This window comes from Elgaria multicarinata, chromosome 8, assembly GCF_023053635.1.
Source record: "Elgaria multicarinata webbii isolate HBS135686 ecotype San Diego chromosome 8, rElgMul1.1.pri, whole genome shotgun sequence".
NCBI lineage: Eukaryota > Metazoa > Chordata > Lepidosauria > Squamata > Anguidae > Elgaria > Elgaria multicarinata.
In genome coordinates this window covers 84,074,550-84,094,559 of record NC_086178.1, presented here as the reverse complement: position 1 = coordinate 84,094,559, position 20,010 = coordinate 84,074,550, and the positions used below count along the sequence as shown (strand labels likewise).

At 42.4% G+C, this 20,010-nt stretch overlaps 1 protein-coding gene across 1 annotated transcript; it reads right to left on the bottom strand.

The window, feature by feature from the left end:
• Positions 1–27: 27 nt before the first annotated feature.
• ANKRD1 (ankyrin repeat domain 1) lies at positions 28–17,433 on the bottom strand. Its single transcript, XM_063132900.1, has 9 exons — positions 17,305–17,433; positions 14,000–14,179; positions 9,351–9,488; positions 9,150–9,257; positions 6,656–6,754; positions 5,071–5,169; positions 4,799–4,897; positions 3,005–3,103; positions 28–964 (listed from the first exon to the last, which is right to left on the bottom strand). The coding sequence occupies exons 1-9, from the start codon at positions 17,329–17,331 to the stop codon at positions 854–856; spliced, it is 960 nt and encodes a 319-aa protein (XP_062988970.1). The 5' UTR covers positions 17,332–17,433; the 3' UTR covers positions 28–853.
• Between the last annotated feature and the right edge of the window lie 2,577 nt (positions 17,434–20,010).

Below are 20,010 nucleotides of genomic sequence, written 5' to 3'. Positions count from 1 at the left end.
TCATGCTGATTAAAAAGAGCCATACAGTTGTTTACGTCTTAAATAGGATTTAATACAAAAATGTACATAGAAAGCCATACAAATATACATCACCTTTCTTCCATAATCCAGCTTTGAAAAAAACACTGCCTCTCTTGCGCCTCTCCTCTTAATCTGCGTCACTTCCTGTTTTGAACCCTGGAGTTCAGTTTCCGCAACGTCGGATTAAAAACTCGGCCGCTACTTCCAGTAGATTTTTGTAGAAGAGCAGAATCGTTCTTTTTTCATTCCACTTTCCCCTTCCTCACCTCTGTTCTCCACCCTCTGCTCTTTGCTTTTAACAGCTTGTTCCAACAAGGGCAATTCAGCAGAAACTGCCTGACGGTTACAAATCACTCCCCGTCGGAAGAGGGCTTGACGGGAAGCTGCTAATATGTTCTGAAACGCTGTTGTCTTGTATAAAAAAGGAGCTTAATGCTCCTGGCTGATTCAGATTACCACATCAGTAATTCAGGCTCTTTCTACGACAGCAGTACCAACACGACTTATCGAAAAGATCAGCAAAGGAAAATAGCCAAAGCAACACTTATCCAAGGAAAGGAGAAATACGGAATGCAAAATATAAATAGGAATAAATAAAGCAACTTGAAATTAGTGGAATCCTAACACTCAAACCATGCCTTTGAAGTATTTTGCCCCCACTCCTGTTCCATGTGGCACTAACAAAGGCAGCGAAACAAACCCCTTTCTTCAGTCGATGAAGATGGCGTCGGTAAAGATTGCCCATCACTGATGATGGTACTGCGCTTTGTGTTAATAATGAAGCCGTTTTTGCCAGGTAGCTGTCAGTCCGTTGAGGTTTTGAGTCTAGTTTTCAAAATGTGTCTAAAGGGGTGCTCTTGTAAGAGTTCTCTTTCAGGCTGTTGAATATTTCTTTGGTGCCATTTTGCCACTGCAGCACAAGATCCATTGGAGTTTTCCCTTCCTATGTAGAAAGATAAGGAAATTAGATTATATTTCTTGAAACGTCAGCTTTGCGCTCTCCTATATTTCTGTGACTTGGCTATCTTTCGGTGGTGGTAGGAAACTCTGATAGTAATGTGCCTAGTGCCTCCTCATGCTTCTTTGAAATGACAAATATACTCAATTAGCAGATTTTTCTGACTTTTAGGGTGCAGCTTTGAGCGTGGACCGTGGGCACGGAATATACATCCAACATACCCTCACAGTGGATTCTTGTCCCATCCATCTAGCACACCTGTCTTGCCAGATTACACTTAAAGCTTCATCCCAAGTACCTGCTTCCCTCGGATTATCCCCGTAGCACTAAGCTTTCGTGATTGTTGTTTTTGCTACCAGGCAACAGAGATCCTTTGCATACCAGGAAGTGAGTTTAAGGGGGAAATGTAAAAAAATCATTAAAAAATCAACGGATGACTCAAATCAATTCAAATTTGGTATGCTTAAAGCTCTCCCTAATATCTATTACTGTGCCAATTTCGGTGTCTTTATCTTTAAAGCTTACGCAGTTGTAAGCATTTATTTAAAATCCTGCTCCTGCACCCCAGTGGCGGCTCGGAAGATATGCTCAAAAAGTAGGGGATAAATACGGCAAATCTTTTTGCTTTACAGCACAATTAAGGCAGGATGCATGGGAGTACTTCACAATCAAAGCAGATTATAAAGTGGAAAACTTCTGAGTCCTTTGCATGCAATTTGCAGTGATTGCACAGTATAACGCTGGTGTGATAAAGCTCTTATTCATTACACCCAGTCAGATTTGATAGCACAAATGTTCAGGTCAAGGAAGCCAGGGCAGCAGCAAAATTTACCCATGTATAAATCAGCAAAAGTGTGAATTCCAACCAAATCTTACTACAATCAGTGAGGCTTACTGGATTTTAGCCAATGTTAGCCCTACTTAAGAGTAGACCCATTGAAACAAATGGGACTTAAGTTAGACTAATATTGGATAGAGTCCACTATGCAATATAACTTATTTTATTGTATTAACTTTGTACCCTGCTTATCTTAATAAGTTCCTTAGCTCATAAAACTAATAAAACAATATAGCTGTCACAAACTAGACCAGCTGTGGTGGTTCCAATTATATTTAGGGCCCATTTCTATGAGATGTCTATGCAGGATTCTATGCGGTCTTGTAAACCGCCCAGAGAGCTTCCGCTATGGGGCGATATATGAATGTAACAAATAAAATAAATAAAGAGATCCTGAACTCTGCAGTGGCTCCTTTGCTAGTATGTAAATGTGATACCCAATCCACAGCCAGGAGGCTAAAGAGGCCAGAATATGGATTAAGAATCCCTTTTGAGTGCTAGTGATTTTCTTGTGCCCCCATACTTTGTGTAACTCTTCCCTAAATTGTGACTAGCTGTTCCAGAATTGCGTCTGCCACATCCACAGAGAAAGATAGGTAAATAGAAAATTAAGGGAAAATCCCTCTGAAACAGCGTATTCTCTGGCACTGTCTTTTCTGCATGAGACATAATAATTTGTGGGTGGGGGGAAGAGTGATCATTTGAAAATACCTTTAAAACATTCAGATGCTTAATTGCAACATTTATTTTGTAATGTTTTAATAAGAGCAATGAGTGAGTATAATGTTGGCATTTGCTCTGCTATCTATGCTTTTCTATAGTTGTTTAATATGTAGGGAACTTGGAGAAATCCCCAAGGGGTTCAAATGTGTCTGAATTTCTATGAATCTGAGCTGCAGATTCTACAGTGGGATGGCTTTTTCCCAGCTGCATGAATTCTGTGGACTTGTGGGGCGGCTTTTTAATTTGGGGGGTGATTCGCACAAGTGCACATTTGCACAAGTGAAAAGAAGTTTTCGTATGTCTAAAAAAAATCCGATTCTGTAAATGTGTGGATGATGGAAAAAAGGATGCCAGACAATCTTCAAAACACAGACGGTACAGATATAACAAAATCCATATGTCCCTAATAATATGGTAGGAATTCTCTTGGTGAAAAATGGTAAGCAGCGTTACCAACTACTTACAGCATTCTTTACATTTAGGTTGGCACCATACAGAATCAAGAGTCGAATCATTTTATAGCGATTCAGCCTCACTGCGTCATGCATTGGAGTATCACCCTCCTAGAAAGGGGAGAAGAAACGAACATAATGGGCTCTTCCAGCACAATAGCGAAAGCACTTAACAAATTATACCAACGTCTTACAACCAAGTGCAGTTAGAAAAGATGTGTGCTGTCATGATGTTGAGTTGGAATGGATGGATAAAAGGAAAGTTAAGTGCTCTTGCTAGTCTCTTTTAGAGATCACAGTCACCCTTAAAGAGCTACCATTTCTGTGCAGAGGAAACAAGTATTTCGTGGGTTTAAGACAGAGGTGTAGGTGTGTCCTTACTGGGCCCACCCGTATGCTAGGTGCTGTGCAGAAATCTATGGCAGGCTAGTAAATAGCTACTCATTTGTTGCAAGTCATATAAACAAGCAGGGACATAGGAATATAGGAAGCTGCCTTATACTGAGTCAGACGATTGGTCCATCTAGCCCAGTATTGTCGACACTGACTGGCAGTGGTTCCCCAGGGATTTTTCCAATCCTACATGGAGATGCTGGGAATTGAATCTGGGACCTTCAGCATGCAAAGCTATGATCCAGGGGGGGAAAGTCTTCTAGATTTTTGGCATGCCACACAACTTGGGAATGTGTGCTCATGAAACAATTTGTGGCATTTTTATTTTTTGTTTAGTTTTGACAAATTTATAAGAATGTGTTAATGGCTTTTTCTTTTTTGGTGGTGGTGTGGATTACGGGAGAAGAAGTCTGTCACAGCTAGCCAGGTGATATCATGTCAGACACTGTTTCTAGCTGCAAAGAAATTTCTGTTTATCAGCAGTGAAAACCATTAATGTATCTTACTGGAAAACTGTAATCCTTGGCCCAGCATGTTGTGTGGGAAGTGACTGTGCTAGCCACTTCTATTCATAGTACCCATGATATCACTCTGAGCAGCATCACAGGTCTCTCTCCTGGCTTAGCCTGTACCATTTTTTTAGTACCCCATCCTTATAATCGTCCCCACCTTTGCAGTGGAATGCTCTGGAGAGAATGCCACGTGGCTCTAGGGGAACAGGGCCTTCGACTCAAAGGCTCTGTGTCGGGTGGGGAAGGTGTGCTCCTGCCAGATGTTGCTGGACTACAGCAGGGGTGTTGAAACTCAGCCTGGAGGCCAAATTCCAATTTGGAGAAGTCCTCAGGGGCTGCATTCCACTGCTGGGTGGTGCAAAAACGGCCAAGGCCGAAAATGATGGTGTATTTTCTACAGCTCTTACTGCTAGTAAATAAGCCTTGGGAGTGGCATTTCAACCTTTTAGACTGGGGAGGGGGGGAGGAATTGCACAAAAGCAAGGAAACTACCAAATAACTGGTGGTTGGGGGGGAAGGGGTGGAGCCATCTGGTGTGTGGTATAGTGGCTAAAGTGTGGTGCCAGTGTGGTGTAGTGGCTAAAGTGTTGGACTGGGAGTTGGGAGATCCAAGTTCTAGTCCCCACTCAGCCATGGAAAGCCACTAGGTGACTTTGGACCAGTCACAAGACTCTCATCCCAACCTACCTCACAGGGTTGTTGTTGTGAGGATAAATTGGAGAGGAGGAGGATTGTGTATGCTGCCTTGGGTTCCTTGGAGGAAAAAAGGTGGGATATAAATGCAATAACAACAACCACCTCCACCCCCCCAGGTGGGGCAGTTTATGTGGACGGCCACAGATTCCTTAAACCTGTTCTATGCGAACTGCCTAGTGAGGTTATTAATCAGGACTGCACTTACTCTGTCTTTGGCATTGAGATCCGCTTCGCAGGCAATGAGATGTTCCCCACAGTCATACTGGCCTGTCCTTACTGCCACGTGCAAAGGACTGCTGAGAAGCTAATATGAAGAGAAGGACAGAAAGAAGCATAAGAGAAGCAAAACTGTACATACCAGTAGGAGAACCAGACTTGGTCTCAAATAGAATCCCATACAAACAGCTTCCATCCAACCCCTTTTTAAATTCCCAGGGGGCCCCTGAAAAAATATAACGACAAACAATAATAAAATACCTTGTCTCTGGCGTTCCTGTTTATTCCTTTGTTTAGCAGGTACTTCAAGACTTCCACGTTGCCCCCACGACATGTCCAATGAATTGCCGTTGATTCGAGCTGTACCAGAAGGAAAAGAGCAAACTACTTGAGATTAAAGTAATTGCTGGGAAGCTGAATCTACAAATCTGCCTTCCGCTGAGTCGGAATATTGGTCCAGCTTTCCTAATACTCTGCTCTGACTGAAAACAGCACTTCAGGGTCTTGGACAGACAGAGGCCTTGCTACTCAAGATGCTTTTAACTGAAGATGCCTTAGAAGATCTTCCAGATGCCAAGCGTGGTCTCTAGCACGGAGTAATGGACCAAATAATAATGGCACCTATGGCAATTGCTGGATTTAAACAGTAGTCCCTAGTGGCCAAGACTGGCCTAAATCATGCTTATTTAAGAACATAGGAAGCAGCCTCATTGCCCACCTACCCCTGCATTGTCTACTCTGACGCAGCAATTCTCCAGGGTCTTGGGCAGAGAGAGGGTGTGTGTGTCTTTTTTTGATCGCCTGCTACCTGATATTTTCAACTCGAGATGCCATGGATTGGCCCTGGGACCTTCTCCAGTCAAAGCACATGCTCTACCACTAAGCTACAGCCCCTGCCCAACTTAAAAGCCACCTCGTGGCAACCACAGACCTGTTAACTTGTATCTCTCCTGGTGTACTTTCACCTGCCTCAGCAGTGACTGTCATGCTGGACTGTGTATATTTAAGGACATTTGGTTTGGCTTCCATGTGTGTGTTTAACTGCACAAGCAAAGGACCAGAAAAGCCAAAACATGTGACTGGAAGTCTCTACATGTACTAGGCCGGCACAGGAGTTGCTGGGGAGGTAGCAAACATGACGGGAAAGATATGGGTGTATGTAGTATAGTGACTAGAGTGTTGGACTGGGAGTCGGGAGATTCAGATTCTAGTCCCCACTCGGCCATGGAAGCTCACTGGGTGACTTTGGGCCAGTCACAGACATTCAGCCCAACCTACCCCACAGGGTTGTTGTTGTGAGGATAAAACAGGGAGGAGAAGGAGGATTATGTATGACACCTTGGGTTCCTTGGAGGAAAAAAGGTGGGATATAAATGCAATAAAAATAAAATAAAGGGGGACTATGTACCACCTCAGCACAAGCAAACCCTTAAAAGCCTGCTTATTTGGTTTATCAAGGCCCCGTTCAAGGGCCCTTTTTGTAATTGTACAAGGCCTGCTCAGCTCTGCATTGGAACAATGGCTCTTCCATTATTCACAACCCAGCGAGCATCCTGTGTGTCAGCTCACTGGTGGTGAGCGTACAGTACATCGTTGTGAGTTCTCTGCACTTGATTACTCAAGACGTAATTATCTCAGCGACATGTCTGAACTTGAAAAGGCTTCAATTGAAAAGCCTTCTATGTGGGATAAATGTCAGGTGACAATGTAAGTTCCATTTATACAGGCAAGGTATCACCTGCTGCTACAGTGAATGAGTGAAGAGCACATGTATGTGAACCAGCCCAGAAATTGTGTGGGTGGGTGTATTATTATTTTTTAATGTAGACCCCTGGTGTGAGCTTACCATATCTTGGAATTCAAGTTGGGCTCCAGCTTCTACCAACTTTTCCACAACGGTCAGGTGTCCTTCTGAGCATGCTCTGTGCAAGGCCGTGCGATTATACTGTAAATTGGAACAGTAATATAGTAGTCAATCATAAACTGCCTTATTTTTCATATATCAGATATAAAGTGTGTCATGCTTTTCCATGCTCACTGCATTATAAGATACCAAATAGCACTTCGCACTTATGTAATGCATGTTGAATGTTCAAAGTCAGAGATGGCCCAAGGCCGTGTGCTGCTTAAGGTGAAGGGCAAGATGGTGCCCTTCACCCTAACCCCAATCCCATGTACATAAGCCGACGAGATGGGCAGTAGAATTTTACTGCAATGCTGGTGACAGGGCAGCACCCTCCACTACATCTGAGAATAGCAGGCTAGCTTGGGGAGTACAGGGCAGGCCACAACGCCCTGCACTCTCCAGCCTCCACCCTCTGAGGCAGCTGCCTCCCTCTGCCTAATGGTGGGGCCGGCACATCATATATGATTAGCCTCTTAGTCCTCATCACCACCCAAACAAACCTTGTGCGTGTAAAATGTTGCATTTGCATGTGTTGAATCCTTTTTACCCTTTCCTCTTCCCCTCAATGTAATTTAAACTCTTCAACAGCACGGACTTCTTTCTTTTTACATTCCCATGTTTGGGGTACTATATACACATAGTGCTAGATAAGTTATAACTTCAGTCATCCTTACAACAACCTGGTAAAGGATGCACTGATTTAATTTCTTTTACTTATTTATTGTATAAGCCAGCCTTCAGTAACAGGAATCTCCGAGCTGTGTACATTTTAAACACAATAAATTCACAAAGGCAAAAGGAGATAGTAAGCACAAACGCCGTAGCAAAAAACACTAAAACCAGCAAAATTATGATACATCCGGGAATGCCCTGGCAAATAAAATAAGAACTTTGCCTGGTACCAAAAAGGTACCAGGTGGACACCAAGTGTGCTTCTGGGGAGATTTCAAATGCAACAAGTCTCTATAGGGTGGCCGCTTATGGTGTGATATATTGTATTTCTATTTAAATTATAGTTATTTTTAAATGTATGTATCTACATGAAAATGTGCAAATGTTATGCAAATTGGTGTGTCCTCTTTCTAGGTGATGTATTTCCTCTTACTTGGCCATGCACAAGTGGCCACTCTGTAGAGCCTTTGTGCTTACCAATTTTGAAATGCTTATGCTTTGAGCCCTAAAATCTCATTTTAAAAGTCCTGCCCTGCCACATATGAGGGGCCTCCCTGTCTTTCTTTTCTTAAAAGTGTGAGTCATATCTACAAGTTGGCATTGCAGATGGATGTGTTACCAACTTAATGCATCGTGCATCTTACAAATACTATTTTATGCAGGATGCTATATGGGAGTAGCATGGCTTTAAAAAGAAAATAATCTAAGAGCCCGACCGAGCCAAAGATAAGCATTGTTTTGAAAGCCCCATTGATTTCAATTAGAAAATTAAGGACTAGTGTAAACGTCTCTCGTTGGAATCACTAGGAGTTAGAACTGCCCCAGATTCTGCAGCTGCTTTAAAAGCTTTCTTTCATTTCAGTCATTGTCATCCAGTCCTTATTGTAAAAGACACTTTATTAATGGAAACCCACACTTCTGTGTTGACAAGTTGGATCTAAAACATAGGCCTGAGCTGATGGGTTGGTGGTGTGCTTGTCCAGGTTATAAACCATTTCAGGTTGGGGGAGACACGCACACTATCCTAACTCAATCCTCCTCCATATGTTAGAACCTTCCATGCAAACAGAACACTCACACATCAGGAAGAAGGATTCGAGCTGACCTGTCAGAATTCTCCCTCTCACATGCTGGTTTTCTACGTTGCTCTGATTGTTAACTTTATTGCAGGCTCTTTAATATTTTGATATTTCATTAGTTGTTCATGATATTGTTCATGATATTGTTTCATTATTTTCTTGTTTTGGGATTTTTATGACTGTAAAGCCACCCCATTGACATTTGTCAGTTGGGTGGTTATATGCATCTAATTAATTAATTCATCTTTAAATGAACCTTTGCTGAAGGTTCATTTAAAGATGCAATGAATGCTATACTCTCTTGGAGTTCAGGGTATTTTAAAGCTACGAATAGTAAAACCTGTTACAAAAGGTAATAGTAACAGAATTTTTCTTAGTGGTTTCTCCCCCCCCCCCCCGCAAATTGCAAACTTTGTATATAATTTTCTAGGTGGAAGGCATACTGACACTATGGTAGTCATCTGTCATTGGGAATGGTGATTTGGTAGTCATTAGGAAAACCTAGAAAATGTAGTGGGGCAGGAGGTTCAGAATCTTTAAAAGACAACCTTCAACACCTCACCCCACCCCCAAAACCTGGCATGATCCTGTGGGGAAAACCATGACTGTAAAACTAGGATCAAGCCAACATAAGTAGATGTGCCTTAATGTAGCTTTGGGATAGAAATCAATCAACATTATACCTCATCACAAGCATCTGGATCCCCTTTGTCTGCTAAATATTTTTCAATTATCACCATCTTGTTTTCCAAGGCAGCCTTTAAAAATGTAGGAACATCCACAGGTCCTGTCTGTCAGGGAGCAGAAATACATGTTAGATCACTACAGTTTGGGGCAAACTCCATCAAACAGCAGAGAGGAATATATTCTGTCACAGAACTTACTGTAACTTCTTGCTCAGGCTCCTTCACAACAGGCACTTTAACCTTCTTGATTTTTTTCCTTTTCTTCAGCTGAATGATTTTTTCAAGATCTTCCAAGCTTTCAAGTTTTGGTCTCTCCTCTAGTTTCTTTTTCTTGAGCTGGATGAAAGAAGCCAATAACAGGGTAGTGCCAGGCGATTCACTGCCCAGAAATTAGTGTAATAAGAAGCCTAGGAACATCAGCTTCAACATATGGTTGTCAGGGATCCCTTAGGCTTCCTTTAGCACAAAGATGGAGAACATGTGACTCTCCAGATGTTTTGGGGCTGCTCCTCCCATCCTCCATCTCTATTTGCTATTCTGACCAGGGGTTAATGGAAGTTGTATTCCAACAACATCTGCATGCCCATACACCTCTGCTTGAACAGTTGAAACCATCGGGGAGGAGGGGGCGCTGTGATTCAAGTTCTAACCCTTAGGGAGGTTATGTCAACCCAAGCAGGTGACAGGGACTTCTCAGTTGTGGTGCCACAGTTATGACAGCCCTAGGGTTATCAGACACCTTCCATATTGCATTTTCAAAAACTGTTAAATATAGTTCTTAATTCCACCAGGCATTTGGGGAAATCTGATGTTGTTGCTTCCATTTTTTTGCCTTGTATTGCTGCCTCTGCCTGTTATTCCATTATTCATGTTGTGATATTTTAATTTTTTGTTGTTGTTTTAACTAGTATTTACCAAACTCTTGTAAATAGAGATGCGGAAAATAAATAGACTGTTACTCCACATGGCTATTGCTGTTATAAGCAGAGTTCATGTGGTGTTTCGTTGTCCACAGTCAGTGTGCTGTAGTTTTCCATGTGGAACAGCATTTCTTTCCACACATTTCAAGATATTAAAACAGGGTAGGGTAATCTCTGGCCCACACAGATATTTTTTTTATGGGGTGGGGCAGGTGACATCATAGGAGAGGGTGGGAATTTGGGGGCAGGGCCCCATATCATTTCACTTGGGCTCATGTGGGCAACATAATGTACCAGTTTAGATGATCAATTAATGCCTATCCTTACCTTCACCTATTCTGCTTCATATGAGAGAAAGAAGGCTACACTTTCAGTTTAGAACAAACCACAGTTATAAATGACCTCTGAACTGTGTTTTGCTCTACCCAAAGTTAGATAAATCAAACCATGAGCAAACGGTGGTTTCAGATCCCAGTTTGCCAATTACCTCTAGTTAGAACAAGCCACAGTTCCTCAAGTTTGGATATAACATGAAACTGTGTTTTGTTCTAAGTGGAAATGGAAACTTTCAGTCTCCTTCCCCATAGCACATTCCCTATCATCTAAAACATGATTTAGGACCTACATTTTAGGTGATCACCTGAACTGGGCCATAGTGTGCGCTCTAGGGTGCTAAATGAGAGGACCTGATCCCTATAAAAAGTGGATGCACCCTAATTCAACGTTAAAGCTACCACCTGGAATTCCATTGCAATATGCTACTGGTCCATAAGTGATTAAGTAATAGCCTACATGTAAAGCAAATAGTTCTGTTCTTTAGGATTAATTCTAGTTAGCACTGTTTAGGAATATGTGTCAGCTTGTATTTAAAGCACAGCCCCAACCTTTTCACAAAACAAGGTGCTAATGAGCATGACTATAAGTGACAGAATCTACCCCCAAAATGTAGAATGATAATTCCATTGCCTGGTTCTCCACATCTTTCCTTTCTTAAAAGTGATTCTTGATAGGGATATACAAGAAATATATTTCAGTTTGTTTTTGACCAGAATTTACTGGGTTTGTATCTCCAGGAACCAAATGCTGACCTGAACACAATGTGTGGTCAAGGTTTGTATATATCCATGTTTGTGATGCAATTTGTGGAGAGAGAAAAATGGTTAAAGTGCAGATATTTAAAAAGTGCATACGAAGCGCGAATTTTGAAAAATGCACACATGGTTTAATCAAAGGAAGGAAAATGTGTACATTTAAAAAATTCACACAGTGGATGCATACATTTAGGGAAATGTGCACGAAAATTAGAGCTGTGTGCAAGTGGCCTCTCAAAATTCTCCACTTTATTTGTAGGTAGAGAAATGGGGGGCGGGGGGAGTTTCACCAGATTTCTCGAGGAGGAGGAGAAATTCTCCAACAATTTTTCACAGGTTGGCAAGGGGTGTAGAACAGCTTTTTTTCCCCTATAGGGCTTTGGAGTTTTTGCGCTGCAACTGCAAATGGCAAAATCATCAGCTGTGTTGGCAGCCTGGCCCCCGTTTTGCACCCTCCACAATGCTCCATATACCTAGCATTGAGGGGACGGAATGCAGCCATCACAAAAAATTAATGGTGAAGAAAATATCGAGAAAATTCTGAAACTTTTATTTCTAGAGGGTCAGAAAAGAAAAAACTCAGGAATTTCCTGTAAGTTTTCTTTACACCGTGAAAGGGGCTTCCATTTTTCTGCCTCATTCACAGGGCATTTTATAGTTTATTTTGAATGTGTGTTGGCAGTGTTTTTGACCTTAACTAATCACTGTGAGGTGGCTGAGGGTACTGTCTATATTTTTCTTTCTATTACACATCTCACCACTGCTCTACAGTCTCCCAGGCTGTCTGCACTTCCTGATCTGACAAGGTCCTATGGGAGGAATAAATTAATAATGTCTTCCCCTGGGCAGGAAGTGTGGGAAGCCAAGGAGGCTACAGGCTGTCAGAGAGATGACCGTACAATGAAAGGTGACGCTCACACAGACACTTCAGCCATCTCATAAGTAAGGGTAAGCACAGGAGGCCTGAACCAAACCCATGAGAATTTCTCCAAAACGTCTTCTTTGAATTTCTTTTTGAAAGCAATTGCTTTTCTAACAAATTGAATGACAATGGTCAAAATTTTCATGGAAGAAATTTTCAGCACAGCACTAATGAATTTTTGGGCACAAAAAACAAAGCTGGCCATCTGGAAAAAAAAAATATTGAGGCAGGATAAGCTTCGAAGTGGGGTTTGAAGAACCTTGCTGAGTTCATGTTTTGCTGTTTCACGCATCCCTGCTCTTGATGACATCACTTTAAGGTGAACTTTTATTACAAACTTCACTGGAAGTGTATTGGAAGAGGAGGAAAGGGTCCGATCCCAAACCCTTTAAAATCTGTTAAATCTGGATCATTCTTAAATTCAAACACTGTTTTTTAATTCGTCATTTGAATAATCTGTCAAAAGCATAGCTGCAAAATGCTAATTTGCTAGCTCATGATAATCTGTTACTTCAAAGGCAAAGGCTGTGGATTTAAATGTTACTAATGTCTCCTATTTTTATGTATCTTTGGAGAAAGGCTGGTGGAATTTTACTTCTATTCCTGCCCTAGACATGGGTTTTATTCTCATTGAGCAAGATAATCGTAGGTGTTGCCATGCCTGAAATGATGGACTTCTCGGTGCACACTGCACTGAAGTGTTACAAATGACTATTTTGTAGACTAAAAGCCAAAAAAAATTTGAATGGTGGAAAAACTTGGATAATTGTATCACAACGGGTATTTGACTGTTATAACTTATAGCCATGTGAAACAATGGCTATTAGTCCTGATGGCTCTATGCTACCTCCAGTATCAGAGGCAGTAATCCTATGAACACCAGTTGCTGGGAAACATGGGCTGGAGGGTGCAGTGGCTCTCATGTCCTGCACGTCTCTTCTTATGTCCTTAGCTCAGCAGGAGTAGACACGCTTTGCATACAGAAGGTCTCAGTTTAAATCCCCAACATCTCCAGTTAAAGGAAAATACATCCACCCTGAGATTTTGAACAGCTGGTGCCAGTTGGCCACTGGTCTAGAGAGGCAGATTGTTACATTCATATGATCCTAATTATCTATGAGTGGTAGATAGTTTGGTTTGTGCTGATGTAACTACAGAGGCATTCAAGGAGAGGGAAAAGATCATACATCTATCCCCTGATGCCAGCACAAGCTTCATGACAGATATGTCTATCAATGGCTATGAGCTACAGTATCATCACTCCCTCTAATAGAGAACTCAGGTGGGGAGTGCCAACAGGATTGGAGCCAAAATAGGGCCACTGAAAAACAAAAAGGAGGTTATCTGGTATGCTCAGAGAAACTCCAAATGGGCAGTAGTCAGGGATGATGGAAGGTGTAGTCCAAAATACCTGGAGGGCACCAGGTTGGGAGACGCTGGATAGAACTTGGTTTGATCAGCAAGGCTGTATCCTCCAAGTTGCGGCTATTCATTGGGGCAGAATCTTTGCCTCCAGTCATGCAGCCTTATATGTTCACTAGGCTGGACTGTAACTTTTACTAGCATTTTATTATCTCAGCATAAACCACACAACTTGAAACAGTCACAGAAAGAGCAGAGTGCAAAACTGCATGTGTGAACCGTGCACAGAGGTCTCAAAGGGCCATGGCCACCCACTGTAATGTTACTGAGCATGTCTGCTCTTTGGAGCAGCTTGGCAATGTAATATGACTGACCCCATAAATAAATGGGAATCTTTTTGATGGTTTTCAGACTACTCCCATCAGAACCCAGTTATCACTTCTCATTTTTTGCGTGTTTCTAAAGTTCTTCCTGATGTTACTTAGAGGACCAATTCAGAATGTTAGAGCTACAGAAATGCAAGAAGATACACAAGAAATTTTTAAAAAATACCTCAGCTTCTAGCTCTTTCTCCTCTTTGTAGGTCAGATTGCGACGTCTCAGCAAGGGGTCTGTGAGTGTCTTCAGATCCTCTTGTTTCTCTAACCTCACGGCAGCTTCATACTCTCCATTTTTGAAGTCCTCTGGGAGGAAATCGCCTGTCTCTCGACCATCTGCCTTTTTCCCCGTCACCTGTCAAAGGAAACACAGTGTCTTAGAATCAGAGAGTGCCAAAGCCTTCCTTCCTGATAGAAGGGGAGGAAGCTCATGAGATAGGGTGACCATATATGGAAAGGAGGACAGGCCTCCTGTATCTTTAACAGTTGCATAGAAAAGGGAATTTCAGCAGGTGTTCATTTGTATGTACATAGGTAGCACCTTGTGTTATTCCTTCTTCATCACAATTGTTACAGCTACAGGAGCCCTGCCGTCTTTTGTATCTGGTCACTCTAGCTACCAGAGCAGCTTTAACTGATGAAGAGGGTATTTCATCAGGTGCTGCAGGCCTACAAATGACACCTGCTGAAATTCCCTTTCCTATACAACTGTTAAAGATACAGGAGCCCCATCCTCCTTTTCATATGGTCACTCTACATGAAGAGAGGACGGCCAGCCCCTAAGAACCTAGAAAATGGACAATGAAATTAATAGCCAGCATAAAGTCATCATGGAGGGGAAAGGCCCTGAGAAAATGGATGAGCTGATATGAGTATTGTTTACCAGAGAGGATTGTTCACCAGATTCCAGCTGCTCATGGGAACTGTCAGAATGTTTACAGAGCAACTTCTGTGAAGGAAACTCTGTTTCATTTTAAAACCTCACATAGGCCCCAGACACAGCTTTGTGGAGTAAGCTGAGGACTAGGAAGAAGTCTTCAGGTACGAGAGCTAAGTTCACAGGCAAGGAGACTGAAGAGAGGCATAGAATTAGGCAACGGATTGCAAAAGAGGCACCAGAAGGAGAGAGAAGTGAAGCCTGACGCTTGAGAAAAGGGCCAAAGGAAATAAAGGAATTGAGGCAAGAGATGGCTAGAACTAGCACATAAGGACAGGATGGACTCTGTGCTATCATTGGGGTGGGGAGAAGACAGGAATAATAGGGAGGCTGTCAAAAGACTGGGTGGCTGGAGCCAATGGGACAGTGGAGGCAGTAGGGTGGCCAGGAAATACATCAGTAAAAAAGAGGTCACAGTAATTTTCATAACATTTGCATATGCAGATTTATATGTTCAGGTGCAAAGTTAGAAATAATTATTATTTAAAAAGAAATACAACATATGGAGGCGCTGACTAGATGATCTGTATATCTGCTCAGTTTGCTGTGGAGGTGATAACTGTTAATGGGCAACTGCAAGTCCCCAGCTTCTCTTCCTCCTTATAGTCCTTTGTCTTAAAGCCAAACTTGGACTGGACACCTCTTCAAATAGGGAACTGTCCTTTGCCAGCTCTCCAAAGGAGAGGATTATCTTATATAAAGTAGGCCATCCGGCCATCCAGTGGTCTGCCTGATTGGGAGGGGCGATTTGGATTCAAACAACTACTTTGGGTGCATCCAAGAGCTTAGCTGAGTGAAATGCATTTTAATTCCCCCCCTTCCCGACTGACTGGTAGGTTCCCCCCCCCCCAATCTCCTTTTGGAATGCTCCAAGTGGCATGGGAGTCTGCTGTTGAGAAATACAAGCCCAAAGGACCCAGGGATGCATAACACGAATTGTGTAGTAGTCCTTTGAATCCAGGGTAACTTTGTTTTTTCATTCATTTGCAACATTTCTATACCACTGATTATAATAGAATCTCTCATTGGTTCACAACATTTTTGCCTTGCTCACAAACCACTTGCTCAGAAGTCACCAATGTGTTTACTTGGTAGAACTCCACATTTCATGAAGGATTTATTTCCAAACATTTTTGGATCAAAGTTTTACCACCCAACCCTATGCATGTTTACTCACAAGTAACTCTTGATGAGGTAAGTCATCAGGACTTGAGGATGCTTCCAGACAAGGTCTTTATTATGTAATTGGTTTGCCTCATTCATGTAAATTTACATGAATGTAAATTCCAGATGTTTTCTCATGTTTTCCCACCCTATTTACTTCTCTTTTTTTCTGTCCACACCCCACACCCCCAAAAAAACCTGTTAAGGAGGAAAATAGCTGCACAATGCCTTTTGATTTGTAGCCCTAGGAGCCCTCCATCTGGAAGTATCCTTACTTTCAGGTAAGCATATGGGATTGTAACTTAATCAGTTTTCATTTACTCCAATTCCTACAGCCAAGAATCAATAATCCAAGGATTGTTTCCATAAACTAACCTGCTCTAAGTGAACTAGTGAAATCAGTAAAAGTCTCTTTTCTTGTCAGACTGGACACCTCCTGGATGATGCTACAGTAATGATAGGAAATACACTCATTTGATCCTTCCAGCCTTCCTTCTTTGCTAATTCCTGTCATTCATAATACACTCATAAACATTAGAGGTGAGAAGAAGAGGATTAAGTCTGGTCGCTCAACCCCTCTTTCAGATTCTTTATTGTCTTGTCTGGAATTGTTCCCAATTACTTCTGAGTCCAGTTTGCATGCCTGACAAAGTGTAAGCATAGCTGAAAATACCTTTCTTGGGTTTCTTTGCATAGATGCTAATTCAGATACAACTGACAGAGTTGAATCATGTGTGATATATCAGATTAGTAGCTGTGAATCCATTCATGTTCTCACCACAGCTAACAGTAATATTTTGTTGTGAATTGCCCTTTTTATACTCCATACAGAACAGTTTACAGGGGGAACTACAGGTTGATGTGTTCACATTTAAACAGACTCATCCATTCCTACCTACAGTATCCAAAAGTCAGACTATCTTCTTCAGTAACAATACTTAGTATTTGCATTTGTCCTATATGCTTAAAACACACATCATTTCAGGAATCCTTACAACAACTTTGTAAGATAGGCCAGTACTAATAACCTTGTAAGGTAAACCATAATCTCGCACACCAAGGCTATGAGATAACAGCTTGCCTAAGGCAACCAGGCAAGCTCACAGCTGAGTTGAGAACCGAATTGTGGGCTTTCAGCTCTAAGCTCATGTTCTTAAACACCGCACAAGCTCACCAGTACAAGCATTCCAGCCTGGGTTAAACGCCAATCAAAAGAAACAGCCAAACTTCCCTTAAGTGATGCAATTCACGGAATACAGAGACAATTTACAAAAGAATGTGGCACCCACGCCATGCACTATTGAACTGGACACAATGCAAACCATAGAATAACAGTAATCACAAAAGTTGGCTTTCTAGTATTTAAAATTCATACATACCAGCTCTTCTACTCTTAGCATCATCATAGTTGCTGTTGGCTTATTGAAAAAATGGTTAGTACTGTGCGGTACTCCTTTAAGGGAAGATGCCTCCCACTACCCAAGGCAGCTTTACTGAGATACCCCAATCTAGTTTAGCTTATATATCTTTGCAAGAACTTCTTCTGAGTGAGATAATCTTCCAACCTGGGAATCCAAGCACGCCCTCAGCCCCGCCAGCTCTGAGATAGGTGCTTTTGCATTCCAGACATGTTAACTAGCCAGATCTAGTGTCAAGGGTAGGAATGGGTGGGGGTGGGGGTGAGGAGGGCTTGGGAGCGAAGAGGGATAAGTCTTGCCGTGTAACCGCACTGCCTATGCGAATCGGTGTGAAATACAAGAGCTTCATTCCATTCGCAATGACTAAATAGCTCAGCAATGCTAGCCATTCTGTCTGTCCAGTGCCCAGTGGGACAGCTGTCCATAAAGATGCCACGTTGTATCATCGTAACTGAACAAGAGGCACCGGGAAAAGGACAAGTGAGCCAGACGCTGGGCTCGTACCATCATTTTCGGAAAAGCGAACATGCCAGCCTTTTAGTTATGGGAAGTGATTCTTTTCATTCTATTCTATTCTTGGATTGTAAACAGTTCGGGAGGGAAGTGATTCCCCCCCCCTCCCCATCCCTCCCTCCACTCATCGCGATGGCACTTTTCTATATTTGTTGGAAGGAATTCTCTGAAGGGATTATGAAGCCAGAATGATGTCTCTAGTGCTAAAAAGGCTCAATGACACGCTAAGTTACCATCAGGGTAAGAACGCTGAACCAGCCAGCTTTGCATTTTCCCTGGAATCTGTCAGTGCTTATAAACAGAATAACCGATGATAGCCTGTAATTTCAAGGGTGGAGGGGAATTAGGAAAAACCTTCAGTGATGACTGCCATTGAAATCTGAAAGGATGGAGAAGTCACAATAATCTCGCGCAGTTGCCTCTAGTTTAGGTGATGCTTTCGGAATGGAGAATTCAGTGGAAGATGGCAGCGAGGTGGTGAATCCAGTCCGGGTTTCAGTCCTCACCTTGGAGAGCTCCTTTAGAGTTCTGATTGGTTCTGACTTAAACCTGGAGCAGATTCACACACACCCCTGACATAAATTCTCCACTGGTAGAATTTATGTTGGGGTTTTGGCCCTAGGGAAAAGGTACAAGATGTACAAATGTACGAAAATCAGCTGATTGAACTGTACCATGTACCCTGCTGAACATTGTAATCAATCCTTGATAAAATTCCTTTTAGGTAAGTCTGTCTGTACCACCTCAGATTTATTCATGCATTCACTTGTTCATTTATTGTATTCATAAATCACCCTCTGCCCAAAGAACTGTACAAACTTTAAAAACAAAATATACACACCAAAACAACCAAACTATAAAATACAGATCTAATAAACTACAGTAAAAGTAGAAAAACACCTCCTCCCCTCTGAAATCGATAGTAATAGCAGGAGTAATTTCAGTTGGGAACTTCAATAACAGTCTATTGTAACTGTGTGTTACAATGCAATCCTATAAAACATTTCCCTGCTGAAAAGCATCCTCATGAGGGAACAATTTGCAATGGGATGGTGGGAAGAGGATGGGTTTAACATTTTCCCCACTTACTGTTTTGGCTTTGACACTCTCACCCATGCAGTCCCCTCCCCACAACCGCCATGGGCTTTCCTACCCCACATGCACACAGACGCACCCTGTCATTTGTCAGAGTAACAGTGGCAGAAGGAAAAATGGGCAGACAGAAAAGGAGGCTCAGAGCAAATTCTATATCACTTCTACAGAGAAGCAGCTACTCGGCTCCTGTTACACAAGGCTGTTAGGCCCAACATGTTCTTTGGGGGCCTAAGAGAAATGCCCTTCAACTTAGAGTGTCTTCAGATGGTGGGGAAATTGCATATCTTTGCTGCCACATACTGCTGCTCTTGCTTCCTGGTTACTTCCACGTTGAGAACGAGTTGAAATTACACGAGGAAAGAGAGCAGAGACCATGGCAGGATCTACACTACTGCTTTAAAACGGTTTATAACAGTAATGACAACTGTTGGGGCCAAGGACGCACTCCATAGACAGTTTTCAAACCACGGCCAGTCACAAGCATGCGATAAAACGCTCGTCTGAAGATGCTCTTAGAGAGGCCACTTACGTGTTGCCCATAAAGTGGAGATGCATCACCACAGATGATGGCAGAAGAGGTCTCTCAAATGTGCATAGCATTTGCATACTCAAATAGCACATGCAAGTGCCAATGTGGAAATAATAACTATAATTCAAATACAATACATCTCACCATTGTGGAGGAAACTGACTAGGTGTCCTGCTCAGTCTGCTGTCCTGTTGTCGAGTGTTGATGAGCAGCTACCAGGGCCCCTCCTGCTCTCCCTCCTGATGGTTCTTTGGCTAAATCAGACTTGGCCTGGACACCTCTCCCAATAGAGGGCTGTCCTCTGCCAACTCTCCAAAAATAGAGGTCCATCCTCTGTAAAGCAGGACACCTGGCAAGTCTACTTCAACCAATGGCAAAAGCTATTTCCAACAAGTAGAAATGGAATTGATAGCAAGCTTGATCAGGCGGACAGGAGGGCAGCAGTATGGATGTGGGGGCTGGTGGCCTCTTTTTGTTGTTTCCATGTAGCTCTATGGTGCAAAATATAGTTAATCTGTGTCATGTCACTT

Excerpts from the sequence above, each read along its gene's own strand:
- ANKRD1 (XM_063132900.1), bottom strand. The coding sequence starts at position 17,331 with ATGATGATGCTAAGAGTAGAAGAGCTG. Across the intron at positions 9,489-13,999 it reads AGAAAGAGCTAGAAGCTGAG|CTCAAGAAAAAGAAACTAGA; the intron begins GTATTTTTTAAA and ends TCTTTCATCCAG. Across the intron at positions 965-3,004 it reads ACCTAAATGTAAAGAATGCT|GAAGGGAAAACTCCAATGGA; the intron begins GTAAGTAGTTGG and ends CTTTCTACATAG.